Raw genomic sequence first — 16917 nt, 5'->3', positions numbered from 1 at the left:
TCGCCTCCCGGAAAGTCGGGCAGACTCTGGGACGTGTCCCCGGCCCTGAGGGTCTGGGCTTTGAACCCGAAGTCCCGGATGGAATCACTCAGCTTCCTTGGGCACCAGCGGCCGTCTCCGTGGGTTTGTCGGCCCTCCCAGGCCAGCACTTAGCAGCGTCTGGGGCTCCTTTCCTGCACTGACTTCAGCAGGTGGCAGCATGTCCCCTCCCCAGCGAGAACACAAGGCCGTCGAAGGCGGGTTGTTTTACAGATCATGCTCTCATGTTGTCTCTGACCAATGGGGAGCTTCGTTCTGGCCTGGGGCTGTGGCTGCACATGGGGCCTGGCTACGACGGGGCCCCAAAGGAGTCGGTGCCCTCAGGCAGAGACAACATTTTTATGAAGGATCGAAAAAAGCCTCATCCTGAAAATCATTGAGAACTGGATCCCTGACGCTGGATGACCCAAGGTGAGTGTATGGCACACACCTCTTAGCCCTAGTGACTCCGCGGGTCTTCAGTCCACAGATCCCCACCCCCACCCTGGGGCTTCCTGTCTCCTCGGCATGTCCAGGCATGGCCACCCCAGTGGGGGACTCACTCCTGAGCTGATGAGGACACCGGAGATCACGCCTGGCCAGGCTTTTACCCCTGGTTCCGAGAACACAGTCCCCATCTCTCAGAGCCGGACCCCTGCGGCTGCTGGGCTGGCCCTGGTTCTTCCAGAGAAGCTCAAGGCATCTCCGTCACCTTTTCAAGCCTCAAGGTAAGGGCTTTCCAGGCCTTCCAGGGCCAGCCTAGGCCCACCACCGAGACCTGTCTTTGAAATAGGTGGGTGTAGAAGTTACAGCTTCCTGGTGACGACCCCCCCCCCCCCCGCTCTGCATGGTAACGCAAGGGGTTTCTAATGACTGAATTCTTTATTAAAGAAAGCACAACCATTGGGAGTTTAAATATAGCCTCCCAGGAACCCAGTTAGCTCAGCCCCTGGGGCCTGCCCTGCACCTTCATCCGTGGCGCGAAACCAACTCCAAGTTCCCCCAACCCCACTGTCTTCCCTCCAGAGTCTGTTCTTGGCTCTGAGTAGAAGACACAGATTCTGTGAAAGGCAAAAACTACTGTGGGTCTGAATCAGGAGGGGAAGTTCAAAGCTGTGCGAGGACACCTCTTTTTGCTGACTTGGAGCCCCGGGGAGTGGCAGGGATGGATCCCAGCGGCGGTTTCTGGGGGACTGAAAAATACACGGTCCCATCTGGGAGGCTTTTGCTCCAAGTCACAGTCAGAGCCAGCAAACCCTAGAACTCTGCAAGCGGAGTGACCCTGTTCCTGTCTCTTTGGGGTTGTTAGGGCTCGGTCACTGGGTAGTTCTGAGAGCAGAAATGATACTCCTGAAGACTCCTTCTCCTCGCCCCACGGCATGCTCAGGCCACCAGGAAAGACGAGGAGACAGTGAACAGTGTACAAGAGTTTATTTAAATGATATCTGAACTTAGTTCTATCCTGTGGGGCCCACGTTACAAGTTCCATCTGGGTCCGTTACAACTCTAACCCAAAAAACAAAAAACAAAAAACAAAATCCACAACTTTTTCCATGTCATTAAATATATTCATATATAATAACCATAATATATTAGTATGCATTGGAAAGAAACACTGACCCAAACAATATGTCATGGTCACAACTAAACATTTACAATTCTGAGTGAACAGAACTCAGAAACGCAGGAGGGAGCTGCGGGGGGGTGGGGGACGGAAGTGCCTTTGGGAACAGGGGGAAGAGAGGTCTGATGATGTGGGAATGGGGCTGGCTTGGTTTTGGCCAGGGGCCAGGCCCCACGAGTACGCATTTGGATACCCCTGGGGTATGGCGTGGCTGTGGCCATGAACTGTGGCCCAGTGACCCCAACCATGAGTCTAGTTCGTCCATTTGCCAGTCTCGCTCTCTCGGGGGTATAGGGGACTTCCTTTATGTGTTGAGACCCTAACATTTTTCAGTTTCATTCCATTCTGGGCCACACCCAAGGAAGTCTGTACCCATTTCCTGCATGCTACTATGGAGGCAGAGGGGACATGAGGGGCCTCGGAGAGGTCCCCAGTCCCCCTGGCTTGTACCACAGGGGTCTCTCCCTTCCCATCTCTGGGAACCTGGGGCAGCCCCTCACCTTTTCCCTCTCTTCTACCCCGTAATCTTTAGTGTTACTGTTTGTCAGTCAAGGAGGCACGTTGCTGTTGGGGGCTCCAGACCACCCAGCAGGTGAGAAAAAGGACAGGTGGGCATTCTGTTTTCATTTTTAGAAACTAATCTGGTATGTTTTTCTCAGACACCTACATATCACAACTCTGGTTAATACACTCTTCAAAAATCAAAAGCTAGCTCCGTTTTACATCCGATCCTAACTGTACAAACCGGAAACGCCTCCGTTCCTCCTTCCCAGGGAGGGGGGCAGGCTGGAAGAGGGTGCTCTCCCTGGGATGGGCCCTCGCTGCTGAACTTGGTGGCTGGACTCCGAGGAGCGGAGGGCTGGGTCCTTGAGATGGGCGAGGCAGGCTGGGATGACTGAACTCTCCCGCCAGGGTCCTCACACCCCCCACCGGCTGCTCTGGGGCCTGGCCACGGGGCAGGGGAGGGGGGACGGGAGAGCCTTCGCCCTCGGGGTGCTGAGCCGAGGGGGAGGCCGGTGGAATTTAAAGCGAGAGGCTAGGGGGCCTCGGAGACCACCAGTGCCAGCCCCTCAGGGGACGTGGGGCGACACTCGGGCCCAGGAGGGCACAACCTTTCTAGGCAGAGTGGAGAAGCCAGACAAGTGTGAGCAGAAAAGAGAGCCGGCCCTTTCAAATAGGGGGCCCAGCAGTTAGGGAGGCCTCAGAGATGCTCATGGCGCTCACAAACCTCCCAGGCCTCGGGTGGAGGAGGGCTGGCTGCTTGGTGGGGTCCCTGTGCACCCAGCCGTGGGCCTGGATACTCCTTCCTAGGACAGTGCTGTCTTCTCCCTGCCCCCTTAGGCATCTCTCCCAGTCTGTTCTGGAAGCCCTCCAAACACCCCCAGGCAGCCAAATGTCCTTTCTACGACGTTTCAGGATTAGCCAAGGCCTGCCTTCTTGGACCTGTGGCGAGTTTACGCCCTGCCTCACCCACTCTTTCCGCCACCTCTTAAGATGTTGTGTCCAGCCCCGGACCCTGTCCCCGTCCCCACCCTGACTTCGCTTCCCCAAGCTAGATGCCGTCACCGGGGCCAGTGTCTCAGCAGCAACCCAGCCGTGCAAACCGAGGGGGTGGGTGGGCTACAGGGCAGTGTGCAGTGAGGGGCAGTGTGGCCAGAAGGCCCGGCTCTGGAGTCTGAACCCAGCTCTGCCTCTTACTTTCCTGTGACCTTGAGCAGTGTCCTCGCTGGCAGAAGTGGGCTGAGAATCCCTGTCTCGGGGTCGTCATGAGGCTTAGGTAAGGTCACATGGGTAAAGTGCCTGGCACAGAGCAGGTGCTCAGTAAGACAGCCGAGCTGTGGGCCGAAGCCGGGGAGGCAGAGGGAAGCCAGACCACGAGAGGCTGAGCTTCATACTTGGTCTGACCCTTGTGAGCCACCGAGCTCCAGCAGGGAAAATGAAACCAATTTCCTGACTGAGAGCAGAGCCAGGCCTCTAATTCAGTGTGCCGGGTGTGAGGACTGGGCCAGAGGCCCCTGGGCAGTGCAGAGAGCTCTGAGGCAGGGCAGCAAAAGGCCCCAGGCCTCGATGATGGGCCCTGTGTGCGGAGAGCCAAAGGGCCAAAGGTCTGGGGCTGCCTGTTTGGGGACAGTGTCTCCAGAAAGCTTTGGGAAGGGGGCCTGGCCACACCAGGGGGCACGGAAGGCCTCCACAAGGGGTAGCCGGAAAGAAGCAGGCGAGGTGTTGCGCAGCTGGAGGGGGAGCCCCAGGGCAGGGGTGGCTGCAGCGGGCATGCTTGGTCCAGCAGTCTCTGTCCCTTTCCCGAGGGACGCGGGAGTGAGGGCAGCAACTGGAAGTGGTCATGGCTTCCTTGGCCCACAGGAACCTGGTTGTCCCTGTCACTGCCTAGCTGAGGCTCGGGCACCCTGCGACCTTGCTGAGCCCGCAAACCCTGGCCCTCCTGGACAAACCCCTTCCCCCAGCCTGGCCCAGCTGCCTGTGCAAACCTGCATTCCATGCCCCAGGCCCTTCCCAGGAGCTGACTTCATTACACAAATAGTGTCACGGCCCCTTCCCCCTTCCCTGGAAAATGTCATAAAGGGGCTGGTTCCAAGTTTCCAGAAAGGAAACTCTTTGGGAGGTTTTGCCTTCGCAATGCCTCCTCCAACAGGCAGCTCCAGCGTGAGGCGGTGACCACCCGGCTGGGGCTCTTTGGGGCTGCCCTTGGGTCCACTGCCCTGGGCATGGGCTAGCACCCATTGCGCACCCCTGCGGGGACAGGCGCCAACCCCAGATCGCAGTCCTCTGGCTCCACCAACGGGAATCCCCACCCTGCCCCAAGAACCACCCCACCAGGACCAACTCAGCAGGTGGCAGCAGAGGCCACAGGCCAACTGGGGACTGCTCCGGACCCCCAAGGTCCTGATGGGGCCCAACTTGTCGCGGCCAGGGGTCCCGCGTGGGGATCCCCAGACTAAGGAGGGTCTGGGGGTAGGTGGGGCGTCTCGCTCAGCGCCTCCTACCCCGGGGTTCACAGTTCTCACGTCCCCCTCTCCAGAACCATCCGGCGCCGAGGGGGTGGCCCCACCTGCGCAGTTTGCGCCCCCCACCCCGGCCCCTTGTCCACCCCACCCCTACCCCGGGTCAGGCCTGCTCCGCCCGGAGAGCGCGCCGCTGCTCTGGAAGGAGCCCGTGAGGTAGCTAAGTCTCGTCCTCATCTCTCCCGCCCCGGGCGCGCGCAGCGGGAGGGGGAGGGGAGGCTGGGGCGGGGCCACGGCCCAAGGCCCCACCCTGCAGCCCCGCCCCTGCCCGCTCCCCACGCCCCCCACCACCGGGAAAGCCCGCTTGGCCCCACGCCCCGCCCTGCCTGCCCGCCTGGCGCCGCGGCCACCGCGCTAGGCCTTCTTGCACTTGCCCTTCTTCTCGCGCTGCTGGAACTTGCGCAGCCGCCTTGCCCACGTGTCCCGCCACTGGATCACCAGGCTGCTCTTGTCCGCCACGATGCCGCTCTGGTCGGGCGAGTCCTCTGCATTGCCCAGCAGCAGGTACTTCTTGAGGGGCTTGATTTTGGGACACTTGCAGGCGATGTCCCGTGAGCGGATCCACAGGCTCTGGTCACCACGGCGAATGCGGCTCGTGCCCTGCTTGTACACGGAGATGATGTTCACCGTGAACTTCCACCAGTCCCCTGCCTTGTCCGCCTTCAGGATGTGGATCTGGACCGCTGCAAGGAAGCACAGGCAGGAGAGTGGGACCCCGGGGCCAAGGAGTGACGCCTGCCCCCCCTGCCCCCTTCCTGCAGTCAGGTGGGCCCTGCCTGCTTGCATAGCCGAGGATAGGTCAGCCAGTCTGATGGACAAGACACAGCTGGGACAGGACAGCACAGGGTACCCCATTGGGTGGTACCGAAATGGATTTGGGGAACCCCACCTGCTGCTCCAAGAAGCCTTACATCATGCCTCTGTTGAATCTTTGCCTTTGGGGACAAACCTCCTCTAGGGCCAGCAAGGCCAGAAGAAGCTTAGAGGAACTGACCACCCCTCCTCCCAGCACTCTGGGCAGAGTCGCTGCCCAGGACAGGTGCCTTCTGTGAGAGCAGTGCCTGTCAGTCCTCAGGCCGGGTGGGAACCTCCTTAGTGTCCCCCCCCACCACCACCACCACCAACCCTACTTCCTGCCACGGCATTTACAAAGACTCCAAGCACTTAACATCAAGCCTTATGACACCTCCAGACACACAGCCTTGCCCTTGACCCAGTCTCAGAAAACCATGATGGGCTCTCAGTCCCAGGTACAGGGTACCGTGAACCTGCCCTTCCAGGTGGCCATGGCGCCCTTACAGCGTCCAGGGTCCTTGTAGGGCACCCCCTCCCAACCCTGCCAGGCTGCCTGCCTCCCTCCCGACCCTTTCCAATTCCCCAGGCCATTCGCCTCCTAATTCTCAACTGAAACATCCCCTGGTACAGGGGTTCCAGCACTGCAGCCTGCGTCGGAATGCCCCGAAGGGCTTGTTAAACAGACACTGCTGGGCCTCACCCCAGAATTTCTGATTCAACAGGTCTGGAGTCCACCTGTCACCAGTTCCCAGGTGGAGCTGCTGCTGCTGCTCCCTGGAACACACTTTGAGAATCAGTGCCCTAGTAAATGTTAATGTCATTTCTGTAGGATATTAAGAGAGATTTTTAAAGTAGGGAGAAATGCCTTTAAAAAAAAGATGGGGAACTTTGCTTCAATAATGTTTGTGAAATTGAGTTAAAGTTAAGAGGTTTCCTTAACTGCAGGACTTTTCAGAGCCTTCAGTCTATAAATTGTTATATGCGTGTGGGTTGGTTTCCCAAACAACTCTTGAGCGCAGACCTGTGCAGCTAGCGCATCTCCGGTTAGCAGAGCCCCGTGCAGCCCAGTTGGGGAACTGCTGGGGGAGCACACAATCATTCCAGGGGAGAAGGGGAGAGGTCTCTGCTGCACTGACTGATCAAGGAAAACCTGGTCATGAACCATGGTCCGAACAGGGCATGCTGCCCTTGCTGAGCCCACTGCCACCCCCTGCACCTTCCCCCCTGGCCCAGGCTCAGGAGTGCCCTGGTGGATGAGTGGACTGGGGTCCTCCTGGAAAAGCAGCAGCAGCTCGTCTCCAGATTACACCTGAAGGACCTGAGCTCCCACAGCCGCAAGGACATGTCCCCAGGCATGCCAAGCGGTCCTCACCTGCCCGCTTACGGCCCACCCGCCCGTGCCGGCCAGCCTCTCTTAAAATCCCTGGGGCCCTTCCTGCTCCCCCTTCTGTCCCCACACTTGGCTCAGGATGCTGGCGAGGTTCAGGGACAGTGGGGCCCGGGGCACGTCTGCCACCCTTCAGCTCATCCTTCTGGGGTGAGGGACATGGCAGATTTTCCCATATTTCATTTCAGCCATTCCTGGGCATCCTGAACTTTGCACTCCAGTCTGAGGGCTCCAAAGAATGGCTGCCATGGCAACCGTTTCCATGTTTTTGTCACCAAGGGACTCAACACTCAGTGTGAACTCTGAGGTGGGGTGGGGAGCCCTCTCCAGCGTGCAGGAGTGGCTGGGCCGTGTGTTTGTGCACACGGAGGTCACCGTGGCAACTGAGTGCCCCTAGGCTAAGCGACGGGGGGAGCCGGCGTCCCTGAGAACCCCAGTTTCCTCTCCTCGGGACTGAGCTGAATGCAGAATGAGGCCCCGTCAGGATGCCACTTTCCCTGGGTGGGACCCCCGACCCCCCAGCCCAGCCACGGTGCCCTCCCCCATCCCCCACCCCCATGCCTGCCGGCTCGGGTGGGCAGGAGGTAGCCCCACAGAGATGCTGCAGAAGGCCCCTGGGGAACGCGGCTGTGACTCCAGACACAGCATCCTGTGGTGTGACGGGCTGAGCCGTGTCTCCCGGCCCCAAATGTCCCAGGAAGAAGTGCCAAACCCCCAGACCTGAGGATGTGCTCATGTCCAGAGGGTCATTACGGAGGTTGTGAAGTTCAGAGGAAGGCATGAGGGGGACTGGTGTCCCCGTGAGGACACAGCGAGAAGCAGCCATCTGCAAACCGAGGAGGGGCCCTCTGGAGAAGCCGCGTGCAGACACCTCCATCTCGGACTCCCGGCCTCCAGAACCCGAGACAATAAACTTCTGTTGTTCCAGCCCCTGGCCTGCGGTGCTTGGTTCTGGCAGCCCGAGCAAGCTCGTACAGTTGGAACTGGGGGCTCAGGATCTTAGGTGTTGGCCCCGAGCTGGGCGGGAGGGCAGCCCCGATGATGTGGGCCAGCCCGGCTGGGAGGCAGCCAGAGCGCGCTGGCCTGACCTGGTCAGGCCCTGGGCTGGCCCTTCTTACTCTCTGGCTCTTCGCGGAGCAGAAGGACGGGAGACCCCCGCCTCACCTTCCCGGGGTCTGGAGTTTCTGTCCCCTGAAGGAATGTTCTGGAACACCAGGCAGGGCATCCAAAGCAGCCCTCCTCCCCCACCCCACTTCCCCCGGCCCTGCCAGTAGGCCTGGAGGGGATCCACTCAACACTGAGGACACAGCCCAAAGGGGTACCCCGTCCCTGAACACCCTGCTGTCCCCGAGAATCCAGGGGCCAAAAGCGATGGACACCGGTCCACGGAGACAAAGCAATGGTCCCTGTTCTCTCTCCACCCCAGCAGCTCACGGCAGCTCCCGGGCCTTGGAGCCGGACGGCACGGGCGGGCACAGGGGCAGGGGAGGGTGGCGGTGGGGTTCATGTGATTATGCTGGAAAAAATCCACAGTTCCGCTACCCTTGGCAACGCGTCCGCACATTACACAGCCCACCAAGTATGAGCTGCACACACAGTGCGCGGGCCAAGTCCCTGCCGTGCACATGCAGCTGAAAATATTCAAAATACACATTGAAACGGTGACCTCAGGCAGACCCACTCCGCACGCTCGGTGAGCGCGCCCGCCACAGCACAGGGAGTCCAGGACGGCTGGGGTCCCCTGGGGGGACACCAGGCCCCAGGCAGCTCTGCCCATCTGAGCACCACGGTCCCTGCGGGCGTGCCCCTACACCCACACAACACTCAACACCCTGCCAACGAGCCTCAGCAACACCCCCATCTGTGTACCCATGTCCTAGCTTGACCTTCAGGAGGGCAGACCGGGGGCCCAGTAAGGATCCCCCATCCCGTCTTCAGAAATGAGGGAGGTGACCCTCAGAAAGGCAGACGGAGACTACATGGGGCAGGAAGAGGCATGCAGAGACCAGCTTGCAGGCAGAGGGTCCCAGCACAGAGCCAGGGGGGTCCCGCTCTGGCGCAGAGGCCAGGCAGTGGCCGGGCTGGGGAGACAAAGTGGCCCCGCTCTCAGTGGTAAGCAGCCAAATCTCGGGATCCACACCGCAAATGCCCACCCTTATGCTGAGGGCTTGGGCTGCAAGCATGCCCGGGGCTGGGGGGGGTCCCGCCCTTCGCACAGACAAAAGCAGGCATTGGCGGGGGGACCTGGAACTCACGAGGCAAGATGGGTGAGGTCAGCACCCCTGTGGACGTCACTGAGCAAAGCCGCAGGGAGCAGCACGTCTGCAGAACGGGGCAGATGCCCGAGGAAAGGCATGGAGAGGGCTCATGGGCTCCAGGGAGCAAGGAGCTGGCCTCTGCAGCCCACGTCCTAGGGGCCAGGCCAGCCTGGGAGTCCCCACCATCCACAGCCATCTCTGATTGGCAAAGCTGCAGACAGGGTGGGGCAGCCCCCCCTTAGCAATTCTGGAGTTCACAGGAAGGACTTAGCAGCCCCCGATGTAGGGCTGTGACAACCGACTTCTCTTCTAATCCTGGCTTGTGGCAGGGCTGGCGGGGACCATGCTCCTCTCATCCCTCCCCTCAGCTGCAGGTCTGGCTGTGACTGGGAGCAGGGGAGTGGCCGACCAAGGGCCAGGCCCACAGAAGCCAGTCAGCAAGAAGGGCCTGTGCCCGAGTTGGGTGGTGGACTCGGAAGGCAGGCCCAGGGTAGGCTGGGCACCTCTGGCTGGCACCAGGGGGCGGGGGTTCCTCTCAGCAGCTGGGTGTGCAAGGCCCTCTGTGTCCTACAGGAACAGACCTCGCCTTCCTTCCAGGGAGCCTCAACCTCTATGGGTCCCAAGGCGGGGAGACCCTCAGGTCACCAAGGCACCCTAAAAAGTCGGAAGCTCCGGGTCCCATGCTTGGGTTCTTCCACAGGGGAACCTGCTGGCCCACAGCAGATAGCCCTGTTCTCGCCCTGAACAGGGGAGCCCCCGTTCATTCCGAGCCTCCGTCCCCAGCTCCAGCCCTGATCCAAGAGACTCAGAGCCTGTCAGCTCTGAGCCCTTGGAGGCCCTGGCACAGCCACCTCTGGGGACAGTTACCGACAGGAAGTAGCTCCAAGCTGACTTATGTCCCTGCTGGTAGGTTTTGGGGACCCCCTACTGTCATCAAAGCTCCCAGACTGGGCCAGATTCTAAGAAAAAAAGTGTATACAGTTGTTGCTCATTCATTTGCTGGCTCAGCCTCAGGACAACCTGCTGGGCTGGGGCCCTGGGGGAGGGGCCGTGGGGGAGGGGCCCTGGCACCCGCCCGAGGGGAGAGGGGCTGCCAACCATCTTCCTCTTCCCACAAGCCTTGAGCCCTGGGACACCTCCGCGGGGAGGCTTCCTGCCGCCTGGAGGTCTCCTGGATTTATGAGCCGCTCAGGGTGGGCCCCCAGGGGCTTCCCAGCAGCTGCCCCTCCCAAGCAGGCCTGGTGGCCAGCCCCTGGCCTCCCCCAGCGCCCCGCCAACCGCCCAGCAGCCATACCTTCCTGTTGGGCCGGTCCGGCCAGGGAAGGCTTGTCACCCATCTGTCTCGGAGACAGCAGCCAGGACAAATGGGGGAGGACACTAACCCCACAGAAACCATTAAAACCATGCAGCCCCATAAATCTCCCGGTATAGAAAGTGTGTCATGAGTTGCAGCTGCTTTCATAAAATGCAGCCCTGACCACATGTTTCCCCATCCCCCATGAAGGTAAGAAAGCCCGGAGCCCGGCCAAGTCTTGTTCTTGGAGATGCTGACCTGCCAGAGGCGGGGCGGCGGGGGGAGGAGGGCAGCGAGTGTGCGGGTGGAGAGGGGGTGCAGGGCATCGAGGCAGGACCCACGCACCCACCACGGGGTGTCTCGGCCGTCCTCATGAAGCAAGGTGGCGAGCTGAGGCGAACTGTGGCCACAGCAGGCCACAGGCCCCCACGGGAGTCCTCTGGAGTCCCCGGGCTGCCACCCCCAAAAAGTCATACCTCAAACCTCAAAGAAGGCAGGGACACCCACCTGCGGGCCGGCTGAGGGTCCCTCCTTTCTCCCCCTCTCAGCAAAGACATCCTGGTTTGCCCCTCTCTCTCTCAGAACCAAGAGCAAGGTGAATGCTGCCTCAGTTTCCCAGCCAGGCCCCAGGGCTCCGGCTCCATTCCTGGGAGGGGAGAGGGGTGAGACCTGGGACCATCTCCCTGCACAGGGATCCTCGGAGGAGGGGATGCTGGGAATCAGAGTCAGACTCTGGGGAAGACATGAGCCCTGTTCCCTGGGCAACGGTCCCAGTCTGGCCCGGCCACCTGCATCCCCCTTCACGAGTGAGACGGGGTCAGGGGACTGGCCACCCCGCTTGGCCAAAGGCTCGGGTAGGAGAGTGGGGCGCCCTCATCAGCGGGCTGGTCTCTTCCTCAAAGGAGCCAAAGGGACAGAGGGCCCCCTCTCCCAGTCAGGAGGGACGGAAAGAGCCTGGCTTGTCCCCTGCCCCCCATCACAGGTCTGGCCAGAGCTGCCGGAGTGTCAACTGGAGGATGGCCTCACACAGCCCCAGGAGATGCCCGACAACCAAGCCTGCCTCCCAGCACCCCCGGGAAGGCCCAGGGAGGAGCGTCGCCCCAGGCTGGCGCACCAGTGGGGTCCTGGCCTCTGAAGGAGGGCGAGGCAAACAGATCGACCTCCGCTAATATGGCCTCAGATCAGGCCCCTCATCACCCCCCAAGGTACCCACCCTCCCGGCCACCGCCCAGACATGTGGCCTCCAGGACTCACAGAAAGCCTGGTGCAGCAGGTGCTTTTCTGGCTACAGATTGATGCACACTCCATGGTGGGGGTGTGGCCTGTCCGAGCTCCCCAAACAGCCTGCAGCCCAGTGCCCATTTAGGACATGGCCTCCAGGCAGCCCCTTTGCGGAGCTCAAAGGGCAGCCAAGCCCGCGTCCCCAGCCGGAGCCCTGGAGTGGGGGTGTCCAGCAGCCACGGGTCCTCTCATGCACCCTCCGCATGCCCCACTCGGCTCTAGCTCCTAAAAGGCAACCCACACCCAAAGGACGGAACCCACTTCTCCAAGGAACCCTGAAGACAGGGCACCAGGCCCGGAAATAGGAACCAAGCAGTATCCAGACCACAGCCCCAGAGTCCTGGGGGTGCTCCTTGGCCAGCCACGTTCCCCCAGGGGAATCTAGCAGACACCTGCGAGCACTCGGAAGGGTGTCCCTGGTCCCCTGACAAGCCTCCCACAGCCCCACTCCAGAGGGTGCCCTGGGGTCTGGGGGCAGGGCTGCACACAGCAGGTATACACAGACTGGGGGCAGGCCAGGAAGGACCCATAGGATCCCTACCACGGTGGCGCAGGGGGGGGTGGTCCATCCGAGCACTGCGTCACTGAGCAAGATGCTTTGTGACCCTGGACACAGGCCCCTGGTGGGCAGAGAGGACAAGTGCTGCCCATCACAGGTGTGGGACACAGCCGGCGCCCCCAGCCCCAGGGGCAGAGCTCTCCAGGCACCTTGGACAGATCCCCACCCCCCCCAACCCCTCCAAGCCTCCATGTTCCGGTCAAGTTGTCCTGGGGGGCCCTTGGGCCCTCCCTGTCCAACCTGGTGGTCACCCACATTCCTCGACCCCAGCCTGACTCACACGGACCCAGCCCCACATCTGGCCTCCATATGGAGCTGGCCCTCTGGGAGTGGGGAGGAAGGAAGGTCACATCTGGCTGGGGAAATTGGAGGCTCCCCAGGGGGACGGTGACCCCCCCCCAGGGAAGGGGGTCAGCAAGTCTCTGAAACACCATGCCATGCGCCACTGGCTGCTCAATGTTCCGCTCCCCGGGGCTACGGGGGACTGGGGTGGGGGAGCTGGCGTCTCCCAGGAACGGCCTCAGGAGGGGGAACACCCGCACCCACACCCAAGCCCCCGGATTGCAGGGGGCTGCAGACCCAGGCACGTCGTCCCTGGGACATGTGGAGAACCCGTCTAGCTCTCCGCACTTAATGGGATTGATCCTGACCAGGAAAGCTCTTGAACTCAGGGTCAAGAAAAGGAAGGGGACGAGTGTTAAGAGGGGAGAGGCCATCGTTTGCCGAGACTGTCCTCCCTTTCCCCTGGGTCCCTGGGGCCAGTGAGACAAAAAGAGGCCTGAGTTAGAAGCCTCTCCCCTGACCCCATCTGATCTCCAGCCTCAGCAGTCCTCGCCAGCTCCGTGATCATCGGCAGGCTCCCACCAGCGGCGGCGCCCCCACATGCACCCCCTCGGGGACCACCCGGGACCTCCCTCCCCCACGCGGCCATGCCCATCGCCAGCCCCGCCAGTCCCAGCCACGATGTCCGCCATGTTGGCTCCATCATCTCTAAATGTCACCCCAACACCACAGGGACCCCTCCTGCCCCTCTGTGCGGCCTGGAAGTCTCTCGGGCTTTGCAGTCTCCAGTCCAGAGTACACTCCCGTGTCTGGTTGAGTCTCAGCATAACGTGCGCAGGACACGGTGTGTGCCCCGTGACAGGTGTTCGTGTGGATTTGTCAAGGACAGGAAGGAAGGCCATGAGGTGCCCCGTCCTGGGCCTGGCAAGGCCCCGGGAGGTCCCTGGGTGCAGGGGGAGGGATGTTGGGGTGAATGACAGTTCCACTTAGGTCCCAGGCCCGCTTCTGCCATGGGGCCCCCGAGAAGGCAGGCGCACGTGCACATGCACAGCCCAGCAAGCCCCGTCTCTCCCCACGGATGCCAACAGGGTCTCCCCTTTGAGCCGCACCCAGACGCCATCCTTGCGGGAGCTCAGGAGGCGTACTGGACGCAGATCGTCTCGTGAAAAGCATTCTGATTTTTCCATCTGGTGGTGCCAAAATGTCTTTCAACAAAAGGGGTGACTAATAAACATTTCTGGGAACGAATCATTTTTCCAAGAACTGGCAAAAGTGAGATGATCTCACCTTTCAGAATGTGAGCTGTCCGTCTCCCCCCACTTGCAAAGCCCAGGGAGAAGGAAAAGCCTGGAGGCAGCACCCAGGAGCCCACGGCGGCCCGCATGAGCAGGCCCGGCTCTCAGTGGGCTCGGACGTGGCCATGGATGCTGAGGCCCACTGGGGACTCACCCCAGGCTCCCTGGCCCCTATACCCTTGCATCCAGCACCTGCTTCCCCAGCCTGTTTCCACTTCTGTGGCCGAGGCCTTCCTCCCTCTGCCTGGGAGCCTTGCTTTGCCCCGTGAGCACTGGCTACCGAGGACCCTCCTCCAGGAAGCCCTCCCTCTATGCCCTCTCTGGAGAGCCAGGCTCTGGAACTCAGGCTTGTCCACCCCGCCCCGCTCTTGACTGTGTGCATGTCTCCCTCCTAGACTGTTTCTTGGGGGCTAAGACAGTGTCTCCTCCGTATCCGCAAGCTCAGTACCCAGGACAGGATGGGGCATACAGCAGGTGCTCGAGGAGTGTGAAGAGGGACCGGCTGGGGATGGGTGTGTGAGGGAGCAGGACGCCCTAGGATATGTCTGTGGGGGGTAGGGAGGGTGCACAGGTGTGGTGAGTGAGGACAGGGCCCGGAAGGTGGTCAGGGACAAGAGGGAGCAGAGGCAGGAGGCCGAGCGGCCCAGCCTGGATGGTCATGGGAGCAGCCTGAGACCTTCCCCAGCCCCAGCCTAGTGCCCGCCCCCCACAGTGCCCTGGGGACAGTGTAATTCTGTCACCCTCATTGCCTTGACTCCCCTGACTGGCAGCGCATGACTCTGGGGGGAGGGGCTCCAGACAGATGCTGCCCGGACTCGGTGGTGAACACACAAGCGGGCACACTCACACACACTCACGGGCCCACACAGCACACACAGGTGTGCTCCCTATCACACAAGCACACACACGCTCTGATGTGCACACACACAGGGTCACAAACACACATGTGCCTCTGTGCACACACATTCACACCTGCAAACCCACCCCTGTTGTCACACAAGGCACGTGTGCACGCTCACACATACACCCACACATGTGCGCACGCACACCCACATGCACACACAGGAACACTTGCACATGCTCACACACTGTCACACTCGTGCACCCACACGTGAGCACACTCACAAGCAGCTCCACGGGAGCCTACTCGCACGCCCACATCCACACACAAGTGCCCACACTCGCGTGCACACCCACAGCTGTTCACACCATCACACCTACCCTGCACACTCACGCACGCTGTCACATGAGCACACCCACCAGGGGCGTTCACACAAGGCAGGGCCCCTCCCAGGCGAGTGTCCCCAACTGGCCGGCATCACAGACACCAGACAATCACGCACGCACCTGTTCTCCATGGGCAGCTCACCAGCAGGGTCCCCTCAAGGGCAACAGAGAGCCAGGTAACCACAGACCACGGTGTCACCCTGCACCTGCCCCAAGCACACTGGGTCTTATCCAGAAAGGTGTCATGTCCCCTGTTTGTCTGGATGAGACCCCCATGTGACAGGAAACCGAGGCCCCGGCTGGTGAGGCTCCTGCCCCAAGTCCCACAGCACATTGGGGGTCTGCATGTCCAAACCATGGGGCTGCTGTCCCCTCCCTGCAGATGGGAAGAGAACGGGCCTCCCTCCCCTGCTAGGGGTGCTCTGTGGATGCGAGAAGCGCAGTGGAACTTGGCCCTGAGGCCCTCCCCTGACCCCTGTCCCCCTTGCTCCGCTTGGTACCCAACCCAGCCCCTCCCATCAGGAATGTGCCAGAGCGAACACAGGGCAGGACCCGGCCGCACACCCCTTCTTCCCCCTGCCCCGGTCGGCGGAGACCCAGCTCCACGTCCCCAGCAGGAGATGGGGCCCAGGGCCTCCTCTTCACGTGGCAGAGGCGGCCATCCTGGGGCGCTCATCAGCAGCTTCTAGAACATTCAGGGCACTGGTTACATTTTCTAGTTGGCTCCCTGCCAGGTGTCAGAGCAGGGAAGATGCAGCACCCCCCGCCCCCAGAAAGTCCAGTCCCCAGTCCTCCTCTGCCTGGCCTGCTCTGCCCGCCTCACCTCCCTCCTCGTCCTCTTCCTGTGCATCACGCCCCCATGCCGACCTGGGGAGGGACGCCCCCACTCTCACGTTATCCGGGGGTCTGTGGTCCCAATGGAATGCAGGGTCCTACGAACCCAAGCACAACACCTCACCAGTCCCCCACCCCCAGCCCCAGCACAAGGCCTCCGGCTGTACCTGCGGGCCCCTGCCCTGGCGGGGAGCTGCTCCCTCCCTCCTGAATAAGCCGATGGGGCCCCTCTAAGTTCATAAAAAGACTGTGTCTGGTCCCCTTTGACAAAAAGAGGGTGTTTAGCCCTCCTGCTGATGGGGCCAGCAGAGTGCCAAGGGGGAACAAGGGTCCCCCAGAACATTGAGGGTCAGGAGAGCTGAATTCAACGGAGGAAAAGAAGACAAGAGAACAAAACGGGGCCGAGTCCCACAGAACCAGGTGTGACACACGCGCTATTCCGGTAACTGTTTTAAAAGCCTAATTTTTCCTTTCTTTGCTTTTAGAACCGAACAGGGGCTGCAGGCCAGCACCTCACAGAAGGACTGCTGGGCCCTCCCCCTCCAGCCCTTAGGTGTGTTCCCCCAAAGATGCTTCCAGAACAACTCCAAGCTCTCCCGCCCCAGCACACCCACCATGCCGTCCCCCGTTCTGGGCAGCGCTCTCTATAGCCGCTGGCTCTCAGGGCCTGTGGACAGAGCCCCCACTTGAACCCCAGGCCCCAAGCCTACAACCGCGACAAAACCCTGGGCCTCCCTGCCTGAGCCCTCATCCCTCCCTTGTGCGTGTCACTGGGGCTGAGACTGCGCTCCCTTTCCCCTTCAACCATCTCGAGGTTACTTCTTTTTCCAGCGGCAGCCGGACGTTCCTGCAAACACCTGAACGGGGCTTTGGGAAATTGGCTGCAGGCCCCACAGGGGTCTGGATCGGGGCCACCGGGAGATACAGCCCCAGCAAGGGGCAGGCCAGGCACCCTGGGCAGGCTCTAGGCTCTGGGGACATAACGTTGCATGTGTGCGTGCGTGTGTACCCGTGTCCGTACACACACTCACATGGGTACAATG

General features: G+C 61.3%; 1 protein-coding gene across 1 annotated transcript in view; it reads right to left on the bottom strand.

The window, feature by feature from the left end:
* Nucleotides 1-4965: 4965 nt before the first annotated feature.
* Nucleotides 4966-16917, bottom strand: part of LOC111161110 (netrin 1) — a 156647-nt gene continuing 144695 nt past the window's right edge. The window contains exon 6 of the mRNA XM_022524596.1: nucleotides 4966-5345. Within this exon, the coding sequence (XP_022380304.1) occupies nucleotides 5017-5345 (329 nt within the window). The 3' untranslated portion in view covers nucleotides 4966-5016. The remainder of the gene's footprint in view (nucleotides 5346-16917) is intronic.

This window comes from Enhydra lutris, unplaced genomic scaffold (assembly GCF_002288905.1).
Source record: "Enhydra lutris kenyoni isolate GAN:26980312 unplaced genomic scaffold, ASM228890v2 scaffoldscaffold82, whole genome shotgun sequence".
Taxonomy (NCBI): domain Eukaryota; kingdom Metazoa; phylum Chordata; class Mammalia; order Carnivora; family Mustelidae; genus Enhydra; species Enhydra lutris.
Note: the sequence above shows the minus strand (reverse complement) of the source record. Positions and strands in the feature narration are given on the sequence as shown.